At 37.4% G+C, this 14674-nt stretch overlaps 1 protein-coding gene across 2 annotated transcripts; it reads left to right on the top strand.

The window, feature by feature from the left end:
* Window positions 1-5184: 5184 nt before the first annotated feature.
* On the top strand, window positions 5185-14462 carry kras (KRas proto-oncogene, GTPase). 2 transcript variants are annotated; one of them, XM_087798257.1, is made up of 6 exons: window positions 5185-5494; window positions 8098-8215; window positions 8604-8782; window positions 8898-9057; window positions 10561-10685; window positions 12349-14462. In XM_087798257.1, the coding sequence occupies exons 2-5, from the start codon at window positions 8105-8107 to the stop codon at window positions 10678-10680; spliced, it is 570 nt and encodes a 189-aa protein (XP_087654383.1). In that variant the 5' UTR covers window positions 5185-5494; window positions 8098-8104; the 3' UTR covers window positions 10681-10685; window positions 12349-14462. The 2 variants fall into 2 exon arrangements, with proteins under 2 accessions (XP_087654383.1, XP_087654384.1); XM_087798258.1 differs by lacking the exon at window positions 10561-10685 and having other exon boundaries at window positions 5256-5494.
* The last annotated feature ends 212 nt before the right edge of the window (window positions 14463-14674 follow it).

Raw genomic sequence — 14674 nt, 5'->3', positions numbered from 1 at the left:
GATCGCTTGTAAACTTCTTTGCAAGGTGGTGAAATCCTGACTTGAATAGCAAACATAACCAGCTATTCTAGGCTTGTTGTATTCAAGTGACCCGTCTTCAACATGTAACACTTCCTATTCCAACATCAAAACCATCGCAGCCCGTCTCTTGCTCTCTAAAGCCCGGTTTTATTGGTCACTGAACGGCTAAGCTCCTGTTACATTACAACACTAATCTCTCCTCTTGTTTGTCTTCCTCTCGGGCTTGGTTGTGGACGACTAGTTAAGAAATGATGAAAGGTAAGTGGCTAGACACCACCTTGTGTTTCAACACATGACACAAATCACTTTATTATGGTCATGTTGCAACTTCATTAGAGACGAATGTCTATTAAAAATAAGGAATTTACCCACGATCCAGGACTTATGAGAGTACCAGTTTAATGAGTACATTCAGAGACTATGGGATGTGTCCAAAGCACGCTAGTTAAAAAGAAAACATCAGAACATTGCTTCATCTGATCCATCATCCACAATTTAAACTGGAATAGAAACAAGTATTCCATCTTTCCGATCCATAAATACAAGCTTTGAGTAGAAAAGAAAATCTAAATCACAGCCAATGAGTCTCTAACATAGCTCAGATAATGCCTATAGCTGGACAGTCACGGTTTTCAGTGGAGAAGTTTTGAATCAAGGACTGAAGTTCTTGAGGTCAACGCAGAAATGCTGAGGCCTCAGAAAAACAATCATGGCTTTTCAACGCTGGGAGAATGTTTGGGAAGCTGCCAAGGAAAGGCCAGGCTTGGGTGGGTGCTCCCCTTTTTATGGAGAGGTACAGAAGAGTGTACACAAATTGCATAGGAATCACATGACTCAGTTTCCAGGGAAAGGCTTAGTCAACAAGGGCTGTAAAGAGGAATTCTATGAATTGTCTGACCTCATATTCTGCAGGGACATTACAGATTCTGCTCATGTACCACACGGCAGCCTTTTGAACACACTATACGGTACAAGTGTTTATCTAAGATGCATTTCTTTAGTTGGAATTAATTTACCTGGAATTAACAACGTATTGGCTGGTAGCTTTGATTTATCCAAAGTGAAAAGTTGTTTTTAGGTTTTCATTGTGCAGGTTTTAATAGTTATGTATTGAGAAAATGTTTTTATTCCACTGAAACCGTTTAGTTTCCTTTCTTACTCACTTTTTTACCTCCATTTTCCTGTGTTCTCTCCGATTAGAAAGCGACAGGAAGAAGGTTGAATAACAGTCCAAGACAATGATTCTTGGCTTACAGCAGATGGGACCGAGATAGAAATGAGTCATTGTGTGAAGTAAAAAGGACAAACACCATCTTGATGTCTTACTCACAACTGATGAACCAATAGGACGATGAGAAAAGATAAGATAAGACAATGGGATGATGACATTATCTGATGCTTACACCATTAAATACTGTTAAACATGTTAATAGAACAGCCAACTAAAAGAAGTAGAGTGACGCATTCTGCACTTGATGGGGAACAGATATTCATTTACTGCCAAAATGCAACTTTAAAAGGGGGGTTGAAATATCTAGGGAAATGGAAGTTGATATCAAATTCATTTAAAAAAAAAAATGGCATGCAACGAATTTACACTGCTTGTTTTTTTTTACCATTTTAATTTTAGTAATTGGTTTAAGTAACAACTGTATATAAAACTTCGTTTTACTAAAATTGTATTTCAAATATTCCCTACAAAGATAAGTAACATTGTGTACATTTTAAAATAAAGCCACAAGAAATGTGTGTAGACATGCAAGAATTCAAAACTGAGATTTGCTGCCTCCCTGTGAGTATTCTGGAGAAGACAACTATGTAATGGAAAGGAAGGTTGTTTTTTTTAGATGATCGAACATCGTGATAAAGTATTTTAAATGTAAGATGGTAAAAATGTAGCTTGACAGCCTCAGTCGTCAGCCACAACAGTGTGTACATACTGTAAAAATCGACCTGCATTAAGACAATTAAGAGTATTTAATTTTGGATTATCAAAGGAAAGCTTTTTGACCATGATGATTAACTACCAAGTTAAACAGTTGCACTTCAAAAGGGGAAAATAATAATAAGTAAAAGCTTCCCTGGTTGCGCATACAGGACAATACAGCAGGACAAAAAGGTGCAAAAGGGTCGTAGTAGTGTCTTCTTTCTGAATAGATTGGACAATAGACGTTTAAATTGCCTCTTAAAAGTATAGTGCGCTGGGAAATAGTGCCCGTTATGAAGGCGTAAAGGTCTCATAATATGCTAAACTGACCTTATCTAGTATCTGCTCGTTCTCTCAGGGTTTTGGTGCTTCAACATTCATATAGAAGATAACATATAATCACCCTGGCATTTTTTAGATTGAACTTATGAAAGCAGCCTACTAAGCTCCCACATAACACATCTATCAGATCTAAAACAGGAAAGGCAGATCAAGTTTTATTTTTTTAATAAATTTAATATTTTTCATTAACTATATTTCATTTGAAAAGCAATATTTATCCACTTGCTTTTGTGTCACATTCTGATTAGTTTGTCAGGCAAGAAGATAACCATGTACGATTAGGTTGACATTAAAAAAACAAGCATATTTTTGAGTACTTTTGTGATCGATCAAAATCAATCATATCAATTGTATTATTGTTAGAAGATCAACCGGCTGAGCTGAACTCCTCCCAGGGAAACAAAAAACGAGTGGTTTTGAAAGTGAGAAATTGCTAATCTAAAAAAATTAAAAATAATGGAACCTAGCAAAATAAATATATAATAATATTTCATTGCTGTCCAAAAAGGTAACTTGAATGAGCTGCAAATGGCTAAAAAATGATCATATGTAGATGCATAAATCAACCTTACCTGTGTTTTTTATGTATATTTTTATATAATAATAATAATACATTTCATTTCGAGGCATCTTTCTTGGCACTAAAGGTCGCCTTACATAAAACCCAAACAGCATGCATAAAAACATTACTTATTACTTATATGTATTGTACAAGGTCACATAAAGTAGAACTTTATTGATCCCTCAGGAGGTCTCCTTCGGGAAATTCTTTTTTTTCTAATTACCCACAGCAAATACAGCAATTTTTTTCATAAAAAATAAATCAAAAATAATAATAATAAGAACAAAAAAAAAGAGAAAGCACAAGATGATACAAATAAATCAAAAATAATAATAATAATAATAAGAACAAAAAAAAAAGAGAAAGCACAAGATGATACAATCTAAATCTAAAGATAAAGAACATAGATCAAAGAAAAATAACAAAGACAAAGGATACAAAGACTAACATAGAACAGAACATCATGATACTTTTACTCCACTCCTGCCCCTCAGAATTGTACAATTTAATAGCCCGAGGAATGAGGAATTGAATGTTTTTATGTATGTAAAAACCACAATTTTCCTCATAAACCTTTTTGTAATTTCATGTTATTCTTGTGGAAGGTGTTCAAGTGAGTTTGCTTTACCACAAAGGGAAATTGTATAGGTCTTACCCAATTGTGTTCTTGCCCTTGTTTAAGTGCACAGTTTGTGTTTGATAGACGTTCATCACGTCATGTCATAAACTCAGACCTTTTTCATGGAACTATTTCATATTATATAATAATAATAATCTCTATTTATATAGCGCCTTTCTAGACCAGGGTCACAAAGCGCTTTGACAGCCATTCACACATATGGACCCTTACGTAGGAATCTGTGAACATGATAGTGGGTTGTAGTTTTTGTACGCAATCTTAATCACAAGGGTGACTGTGTTTGAATCAGCATAACACACCCAGTGTAATAAAACTATAAATATCACATCAGAATTGTTGTACGCCAGTGTTGAAAACACAACATAGGATTTTTTTTTTGTGGTGGTAGTACTGAATAAAAGAATGAAATAAAATAACATACAAAATAAGCAACCACTAAGACATCTCAGTCAACTGAACAAACTACTGTCCATCATGGATGATGACAGTCATCCTCTCAGCACTGTCATCAGTGAGCAGAGAAGCAGAATGAGAGCACGAATGCTCCTTCCCAGGTGCAAAACAAATAGACCCAAGGGCTCATTCATTCTTCGGGCTATTAAATTGTACAATTCTGAGTTCCGGGGGCAGGAGTGAAGTGAAAGTATCATGATGTTCTATTCTATGTCAGTCTTTGTATCCTTTGTCTTTGTTATTTTTCTTTGATCTATGTTCTTTATCTTTAGACTTAGATTGTATCATCTTGTTCTTTCTCTTTATGTTCATGTTCTTATTTTATTTTGATTATTTTTTATGAAAAATTGCTGTATTTGCTGTGGATAATTTGGAAAAAAAAACAAACCCCGAAGGAGACCTCCTGAGGGATCAATAAAGTTCTACCTACCTACCTATCTATTCTGCAGCGCTAAGGTCTTTGTTCACAGATAAAATGTATGATTTCGCAGTGAAGCCAAAATTACTAACAGGAAAGTTTAAGGCTGGAAAACAGATTTTAGATTGAAATTACTACATGCCTGGCCAACAAATGGAAGATGCAGGGAAATAATAAATCGGCATTCAAGTATTCAAATATCAAGGGTCAAATATCCTGAGTCAAAGCTTGCATTTATACGCAGGGGGAATTAATTTCCAAAAGTAAAAAAAAAAATGAAGTTGAGTTAAAAAAAAAAAAAAAGGATTGGTGAAGTAATACATTTATATAAAATGATTACATAAAACTAGGTCAAAAAACGTTCTATCGCACTCATGCGCAATCATGGCGCAAGAGTGAAGCTTAGAAACGCAGCTCCGCGCTGAGAAGGATCGACAAATCCTGTCCCAGTCTAGGAATGACGTCCGCGCAGCGCATTCCAGTTATATTTAGAGCCTATATAAAGAGGAGTCGCCCCCTAGTCTTTGTTGACTCTGCAGCAGGCCGAGGTGACGTCCTGAGACCGACACCATGTGACCCACATATCGATATTGTCTTTGACCATCCGAGCAGAAATGTGCATTATTACATCTTTTTTGGCTTCACAGTGGGAAAGTAACAACAAGCACACTGACGCAGCGCGACACTAGATGTCAATTTACGGCACTCATGTTCAGCGTTATAAATACACTGTAGGAATTGTATTTTCTTAATATTTCAAGTAAAATCGTTTTTTTTAATTAAACATAAAATAAGTCAAGTTGTCGTAGAAGTTGCACTTGATCCGGTGCAGCGACTCTGAAAAATGCCCCGAAACCGAGTGAAGTCCCCGGCTGTGCTCGCCGGTATCCGCCCATATTCCTGTTAAAAGGAGGCCAGACCGAGCAGCTACAGGCCAGACGCTGGTCCAAATGGAAAGTTTAACCGATTAATTCCCCCACTTTCGTCGCTGCTTTCCGGGCGCTTTTGACACGAAGAGGGACGCTCTTACATGCCGGTAGCTGCGGGTGAACCGGGACATGCAGAGATCGAGTGAGAGCGGAGGAATATCAGCTTGACTTACAGACGCGGAACTCCTGCACTCGCCTCAAGGTAAACGATATAAGCATTTATTTCTGACACTGGTATGACTGGTTTTGTGTTGCACGCATCCGTGGATCACTTCGCATGGGTAGAAACTAGTGTCGTTATTAAAATAGTTGTTTTTAAAAATAAAAAAAAATCGTTGTAAATACTAACTACGCCCAATGGTGAACCCTGGTCTGGCCCTGCAATGCAGACGTTTGGCAACACCCTTTACTGTTTCAATAAATGACACCAAGTCGTTTAATACACATTTTTGCACACATCTTCTTTTAAACTTAATAATCGTTTTCGTTAAGAACCGAGAGGGCTGAAGGTTTGGTTGCGAAACCGCGTTTCAAGCGCAGATGCTAACTTGTTAGCATACGACAGCCGAGCACTACTTTTAGAGGGTTTCGTGCCACCAACCTGGCAACCCCGCGACCCTCACACGGGCTTGGATTCAACATTCCTGCCGACTTTTAATCCAGATTTCCGTGTTGTTGTGAACATAATATCAGGCTTTTTTAAACTTGTTTTACGTGTGTCAAAGACTATCGTTTACTCAGCCAGATATCTATTTGATCGATAATACTCATGCCTGTCACTTTCTAAAACACCTTACTTTGTTACTTTACTTTAAATATCAACATCAAATATAACATTAGATATAGTTGAATATCTTGAAAGAACATATTCGATGTAGGCCACATTTTTTGTTATTGAAAACCAATTTAACATTATTGATCTTTACAATTAGTCAAACACTGATTCATATTCAATAACACAACGTTTAAGATCATCGAACATCTATTATTTTAGATTATTCTTTAAAATTAACAGTTTCTAAATTTAATTGTTTCAAATGTTTTAAGAAACAACAATTTCCCTCATAAATACACTCTCTTTATATCTAAATATCTGTTTATTTATCTTCTATATTCGATAGTTTAGATTGTCCTTATATGGCCTTTAGTTTGTTCCTTCATACTCCTCAAATTCCTTACTTTTCTACGCATTTGCTTTTCTTTGACTATTACTTTTTAACATTGTTTACTTAAAAAAAAAAAATCCCTCTGTGAAATTTGAGGCTGGAATCCAAACTTCTTATTAGGTCAAACATGTAACTTAAAACCCTTTATATATCAAAGGCCATTACATAAACAAAAGGGCTGCATTGAAATGATTTGTTACTATTAAAACTACCTGTCAAGTGTGTCCTCAAACTCCTGATCTTGAAGAGAATTGTCATCACACTTCATCAATGATGTAACGCAGGGGTCTTCAAACCGGTCCTCAAGAGCCAGGGTGGTGCAGGTCTTTGTTCCAACCCATCAAGTATGTACAGTTTAACCAATTGGCTGTCAATCAACTGATGCACTCCTAAAATCCTGATGGGGTTAAAAGGGGTGTTCTTGATGGGTTGGTACATAAAACGACACCCACTGTGGCCCTTTGTGGAACACTTTGGAGACCCCTGACGTAACGGGTTAACTGAATTAAAAAAAAACATGGTTGAATTAAAAACTAACTACAGAAAATGCATCAATGTGTGTTAACTATGATCAATTTAATCATTGGATCTATGCAGCAATGATTCAAGAATATTAAAAAAAACAAACGACTGCAATAGATTAAAATGCATTTCAAGGTATGATTACTCGGGTGTGGCCTTAATTCCAAACTGGTGTAGCTGTCCGAATGAACCCTGATTAAAACAACATTAGGGCTCGTACAGTTCCCACGTCAGACGGTTTTATTTTGACCTGGAATGCAAAGCTTTTAATTTGCTCTAACAAAGTGATGTTAACTAATTTGTCATCTTGGCTGTTATGAGAAAGATCCTCAGAGGTTTTGATCTGACTGACGGAACCACTTTTTTTTTTATCTTGGTCAGAAACGTCAAGTCAACCAAGCCCATGGCAGGTTGTTAAACTTTAACTCATTTGAAAGAAGAGACCATAAAGATGGACAAGTAATTGGAGGAATCATTAGGTTCAGGTTAATAAAAAAACAATTCTCATCTCAATCATGGTTAATGATGCAAAGAAAAATTTTACTAGGACATTTATTTATAAGCAACCAGAGCAAATGTATATTTGCGTTAAAGTGAGATGAGTGCTAGAAGACCAGGACTGGGCAGCAACCATTTGAATGCTCTGTAACCTGCTGTAGTAGTTTCTACCCGCCCGCATTCTAGGTCTGTTGGTCCAGGCAAGACAATAATATTCTGTGTCGCTCCTCCCTGACTTCAGGTTGTGTTTAGATGGGAGAAAGTTCTGCAACTCGTCAGATCAGATTTCTAAAACTATTAATGGCTCGATAAGATTCATACTAAAGAATGTGCACATCATTGTTTTAAAATGTATTTAAAGAAAAGAAGATTTCCTGTACGACCTGCCAAAATTCTTAATGTGAATACATGTATTAAACTATTAATCTGACCCACAAGGCACAAACAGAATTTAAGCGTTGCTAAACGTTTCAAGAGACTGCAATACGTTTTTAAAAAATGATGACGAAGTCTATTCTAGAGAAGCTAACTTGCAACCAAATACTGTAATGTAGAATTGTATTGGCGAGAATGTTTGTTGTAGTACTGTTCTTTATCAATCTTCCCTTTGCTCCCGCAGGTGAACTATGACGGAATACAAGCTGGTTGTGGTGGGAGCTGGTGGTGTAGGCAAGAGCGCACTGACCATCCAGCTCATCCAGAATCACTTCGTGGATGAATACGACCCCACCATTGAGGTGAGGATCCCTGTTGGTTTAATTTTATAATATGGGAGCCAGACTAAACTTCTTGGAAAACTTGCAGCAGGTTCAACTGGTTTAAGTCTTCAAGAAACCAAACAAGTTTTTTAGTAATTTTCTGTTCACCTGCGCTCTCAGGGGCGACTTTTCGGGAGGCTCGTTATGATCCCAATCAATTATTGATGGGATGGTTTACGGTTATTGCACCACAGTCGCATATTAAGAATGGGGAAATTGGGGATCACATCGTAGTCATGACTCTCCTTGGACTGAACTCATTTGTCCATTACATCATAATGAATACTATGTTTAAGAATATATTGTAATCTAGTGCCATGACGGGATATGTGGTCACATGTGCGACTAACTTTACTCGTTTACTCAGGATTCTTACAGGAAGCAGGTGGTGATCGATGGGGAGACGTGCCTACTGGACATCCTTGACACTGCAGGTCAGGAGGAGTACAGTGCTATGAGGGATCAGTACATGAGGACGGGCGAGGGTTTCCTCTGTGTGTTTGCCATCAACAACACCAAGTCTTTCGAGGACATTCACCACTACAGGTGCGATATTGAAGCTGTTGACAAACTCAAAAAAAGTGAAAGGCAATAACAATGAAGTCCTACATATCCACGTCAAAATGGGAAGTCATTGATTGTTTGTTTTGTCGACACGCAGAGAACAGATCAAGCGGGTGAAGGACTCCGAGGACGTTCCCATGGTGTTGGTGGGAAACAAGTGTGACCTCCCGTCCAGGACGGTGGACACCAAGCAGGCTCAGGACTTAGCGCGCAGTTATGGCATTCCCTTTATTGAGACCTCGGCCAAAACCAGACAGGTGAGCGTTGACTTTACCTCGGGAGATTCAACACGACGCTAAACTTGATCGATGCTTGTCTGTTACTAGGGGCACATCTAAACGGTTGTCCTTGCTAATCTGAGTCATCTTTAGACTCCATTCACTGTGATTGATGTGTGACACATTAAGTGTTTTTTTTTTCTTCCTCCCTCCCTCCTTTTCCTATCTCACGGTTAATGTGGCGATGAGATGCGCTGCACATCATTACATCCTCTCTGGGTCATTGAAGATCATTTTCTGGGTGATGCTGTAATAATTGCATGCCACAGCGTCATGTGTTTGTGATAATTCTTCATCATTACGGCAATCTCCAAAGGATCGCACGTTACAAATGATCGTCTTAAAAAGGCGTCTGCATGAAAGGGCAACTGTTGGGAGGCTGACGGGGGAACAGTGGGAGGGGTGTCTAATGATTCTACTGGTGGATGACACTGGTGTCGGGGCTATTTTCTGTGCCGTGTGCCCCCATGTGGCTGCTGGCTGACGTAGCGGTCTGTAACTCCCCTTGTGGTCTCGATCGCAAATGTTTCTGGCTTGTTTTAATTCAATGAATTAATTACTTTCACCTCTTTTATTGGCTTAAATGACAATTTGCAGCCATTTAGATTGTTCTCTCTGTGTCTACTACTGCTGCCACATCAATCGATGCATGCATTCACTTTGCGTCAGTCTAATCTATTTTGGGATCCTCCGTTCAAATCTTCTACATCTGACTGGAAAATGAAATGGGCTTCCAGGGTTACAAATTTGATACATGTGTACAAAGATTCAGTTAAACATTAAAACATCTGCATGAAATTAATAAGGTTAATTAATATTATATCTGAATAATCTGATGTCACTTTTGAGCATTTTATATATCATTACGTACGTGTGTTGGAACTCAGTCGCACCAAACAAAGCATAATTGAGCAAAAATTACTCTTTAAAAAAGAATTAAGAGTCCTTTAAAAGATTTGTAACTCGGAACATTGTCAAATTTGATTCCTTGTACATTTCCTTTAAAGTTTCATTGCAATCTGTTGAGTTATTTAGCTAAAAGACGGATATAAACATGGGAACATTTAGTAAAACAGGTTTGTAAGTACCTCAATTCAGCACGTTTTGTTTTAGAGTTATAGTACAGTAGTGTGGTATGACAATACAACAAAATATCCAAAGTAAATTGCAGGCCAGGTTCAGTTATCTTTGTCTATATGTTGAGAATAAAAACGAAAATTAATGGGTAAAGTTCATCCGAGGAATACCTGATCCTTTTCCTAGTTTAAAGTAGAGCAGTTCCGCTCATCATCTTTAAGTCTGCAGAGTGTTTGACAAAGTGCAGGTAGAATTTGTGTGGAGGATGGGTTTCTATGGATCTGGCACCTGCAGGTTTAACAGGTCAGACGGAAGGAGTGTTTGTAGAACAGGAAAAAAAAAAGGCTTAAAATGTGTGCCCCTGTATACCTCAACCCTGAAGGGACGTTGTGTCTCATGCTGCAGAGAGTGGAAGATGCCTTTTACACTCTGGTACGGGAGATCAGGCTGTACCGGCTCAATAAACTCAGCAAGGAAGAAAAGACGCCGCGCTGTGTCAAGCTTAAAAAGTGTGTTGTGTTGTGAAAGGGGTAAGTGTACGCGGCCGAGCCCCCAGCCGTGGGAGAGACGTTGGTGCTGGATTCTCAAAGCTAACCTGCTGGTTTCTATCGGGGCTGCGGTGAAGCTTTAACATATGTGATATGTTTGATTCCTTCATGCTTCAGTGTCTCACAGCTCATAATAATCCAGGTTTACTTTCATGCTGGGCCGGTTCACTCCAATCTTGGTTTGCATCTTTGTGCAATATTTTCTGCTTTCATTCCTTTTTTTTTTTTTTTTTTGGTTAAATTTGGGGATTGGTGGTGTTTAAATGAACTTCAAAGCCGGGATCATTCATTCAATTGCAGTTCTGCTTTACAAACGAAACACTAAGTCAATATTGTAAACCAGCCGGATAATTTGTGGAGATGACATTCAACTTCCTCCATCCAGTAAATGCACATCCCTCATTTGAAATGCGGTACTTCCTTGTCAACCGTCCCCAGGTTCTGACTAAAGCTGCTCATGCAAAAGTGACTCAATCTGCAGAAATCAACAATTCTAATCGTCTGAATCATGAGCTCGGATATTTCCGCCCGGAGAAATTGGGAGAGGTGTTGGTTTCAAATTCAATACAGATTCATATGCTGACACAAATTTTGATTATTGATTTCCTTCTGTTTTTAATGTCATTTAAAGAAAGTCGCTGCACTTGCATTTAATTCACATCTTACATTTTACTACCTTCAACTTGTTGGTACTTTTGAATGTGTAAACCAAATTATAGTAAACAAGAACAACATGATTTGTGTAACTGCAGCGACTTGACTGCTGATCTTTATAGCAGAGAAATGTTTGCTCAAACTCAAACAACTTCCACAATTGTGCTCTTTTTAAACCACATGTGTCTCGACTAAATATTTCTATATGACCAGAGTAACTATATAATGGGAGCAGCAGAAAAGTTTTCAAACAAACTAGTGGCTCTGAAAAAAAGAGTGTACTCTTGCAAAGTTGACCATAAACATACGGTAATTTAACTATATATATATATTTCACTGTACATTGTATGGTCCAAAGGTTGCATTTCGTACATTTCACAGGGCTATATTTATTTTAACAAACTGGCCTGTTAATTTTATGCAATTTGTCTAAAATGTTTCATGTATAAACAAGAGATCTCCCATGATTCATTTCAAGACCTGCATGAATATTTTCTTCAGTACTTAAGCTTCTGAAACCAATCATTTAAAATGTCAACAAATAACCCTACAATATGTTTTTATTTTCCCTTTTTGATAATCAAAATATTCTTGTAAAACCCTGCACGTCTCTAGTATACATGGTTCTACAAGCTAAAAATGTAGAATGCCACTAGCTTGAGGGTATATTGGTTACCATTAGATGTTTATTTTCTTCAAATATTTAAATAAAGACCTGGCTGCAGTTCGTAAGTCTGCTGTATTTGGAAGGTTATTGATCAAGCAGCAGTGGACTAGTATTTTGACTGTAACATAACCTTCAAACCACACACAAGCTTTAGATTCTTTAAAAATAATAAATATTCGATGACATTCAGACTTAAAACTTGATATTTTCAAATGCACAAGCTGCTGGTCATCAGTTTGGCACTTGGGTTTCTGGGGAGTTTAAACTCTACTTTGTTGAAAAGCATTATACTGTTACTGAAATGAATCTTGATTTCTCTTGCAGGGAGTTGACGATGCCTTTTACACATTAGTTCGAGAAATCCGGAAGCATAAGGAGAAGATGAGCAAGGAGGGCAAAAAGAAGAAAAAGAAGTCCAAGACAAAGTGTACACTCATGTGAATAATTGCCTCTTTTTTCCAGACAGACTTAAAAGAAATATGTTGAACAGTTAAAGTAATACATTTTGTACATTACACTAAATTATTAGCCCACCACCTTACTGAATACTAAATCTGACCCCAGCTCTCTCTGCCTTTCTGTTGTTTGCTCTCCTGATAAGCTTCATTTTCAGTTTAGTGCCAGTTGCTCAATCATGTTTTTATTTTATAGGATTTAACCAATTAAGGTTTTTTTCTACAAATGCCTCAATTTTTTTTTTTGTTTTCATTCTTCATAATTTGCCTGCTGTAATGTCATGACTTGTTTAAAAAAAAAAAAAAAAAATGGGATGCCAAAGAAATTTCATCCCTCAAGTGACTCAACAAAAGCCAGTTAAGATCCTCGATCCACTGTGTGACGTCTCCATGTGTGCAGACAAAAGCTACGACACTGATACAAGTATGCATGCAAACCGTTAACCTCTTGATTAGTCCATTCATTTTAATGGTTTTCGTTGTGTGGGAAGTGATTTCGTTTTTTAATTTTTCTTTTCCTCCAGGACTGTTTCTAGCACCATTTGTATCTCACATGTCGAAAGTATTACAAGCTACCATGGTTTATTAACTACAGATGGATGTTGAGAATTAAAGTTTCCCCTGATTTGATTTTAAAAAAGGCGATGTACAAGATGACTTTGAATCCCTTCCTGCTTTGCATTAAACTCTTCTTTGAAATGAATTTGTCAGACAGTTGGAGCAGATTCAATTCTTTTATTGAAGCAAATCATAAATGATCATTCAACTTATCTTTTACTGCCCAAAGCTGACATTTTCACCCACGTGTTTGCTCACACAAAAACCCTTAAGCAATGCTTCTTACTGTAGCAATGCAACTGGAGCAGATTTTGTAAATTAGGCTGTCCGCTGTTAAATTTGTTGTTTTTGTCATGGGCTAATCTGTATCTTCCTTTTATTGGTTTAATCGGGCTGTTTTTAATCCACATTAGGTGCTCGCAAATATACTTTAACACCCAAATACAGTCTTGGCCAAATGTTTAGACCACATCGGAATGAAAACCTTCCATTAATTTGATACAATAGTTTTATATTTACAATGAACCAACTCTTCCAGATTGAGTTTGATCATAGTCGTGTTCTGACCTTGGATGCCTTCTGAAGGGAAGTTAACTTTCTCAATCCCATAATCTCGACAAGACTGATTGAAACCTGAGCTTTGAACCGTCGGGTTTGTTTCTTGTTACCTGTGAATAAAGTGTCTTCTAAACAAATGGGAAACGAACCAACAGTTGAAACTTTGTTTGGCTTGTTTGTTTGGCTCCTGGAGTCAAAGTAAAAGCTAGAACTTGGAAGTACTTTGTTGCCCATTCAACCTTCTAACCTTTACTGAATTTCTGAGTGTTTAAATTTTAAATGATGGGTGAAAATCTTGATGTTTGCTTTTCCTCTTATCTGGATATAAAAAAACTGATGTATAACAATCTACACATGTGATTTAAGGTGGGATAGTATTTGGGGTTATGTTTCGAGGGGTGATCATCCACTTTTAGCCAAGATTGACTAAACAAAAGTACCTTTTGTTCAAGAGTGACTTAACATCAATTGAAACCAAAATGGTTTTAGAAGTAGTAAATGTCCCGCCTCCTTGATTGCGTGCCAACAACTGATTTCTTTTTTTTTTTTAAATGTATCATTTATACCTTGATCGTATTTTAACAACCTTTGTATAGTTGTGATACTGAAAAGGTGCATATTTTGTAAATTGTGCTTCATTTCGTTGGTGTGTTAATGAATGTTGCATTTTTCTGGAGGCCCACTCCGCTTTTGTGTATGTGACTAGAGTGTCTGTGTCCAGATCCAGGGAAGCGAATGAGTGGCCGCTTTACATCACACCGTCGTCATGGCGACTGTAGAGCGGTGATCTGATCTCAAATGAGTCTATTTTTTTGCCATGAATCTCACCACTCCTATTTAATGTGTAATAAAGAACAAAGTAAAGAGTGGGCTGCCTGTCTTTCTTGAACGTTATCCTGACAATAACGGCTTTTCGTTTAACCTGCCTATAGTTTTAAAGTACCGTTCAGGTCAGTCACTCGGTGTGATGACTCTTCAAGAAAACCTGTTGAACGTGCTCGAGTTGTTTGCACTAGAGTCTACTTTTACAAATATCTGGGCTTTACAGAAAACAATGACTTTGAAAATGCACATATTGT

This window comes from Callionymus lyra, chromosome 8, assembly GCF_982586985.1.
Source record: "Callionymus lyra chromosome 8, fCalLyr1.hap1.1, whole genome shotgun sequence".
Taxonomy (NCBI): Eukaryota; Metazoa; Chordata; class Actinopteri; order Syngnathiformes; family Callionymidae; genus Callionymus; species Callionymus lyra.
Note: the sequence above shows the minus strand (reverse complement) of the source record. Positions and strands in the feature narration are given on the sequence as shown.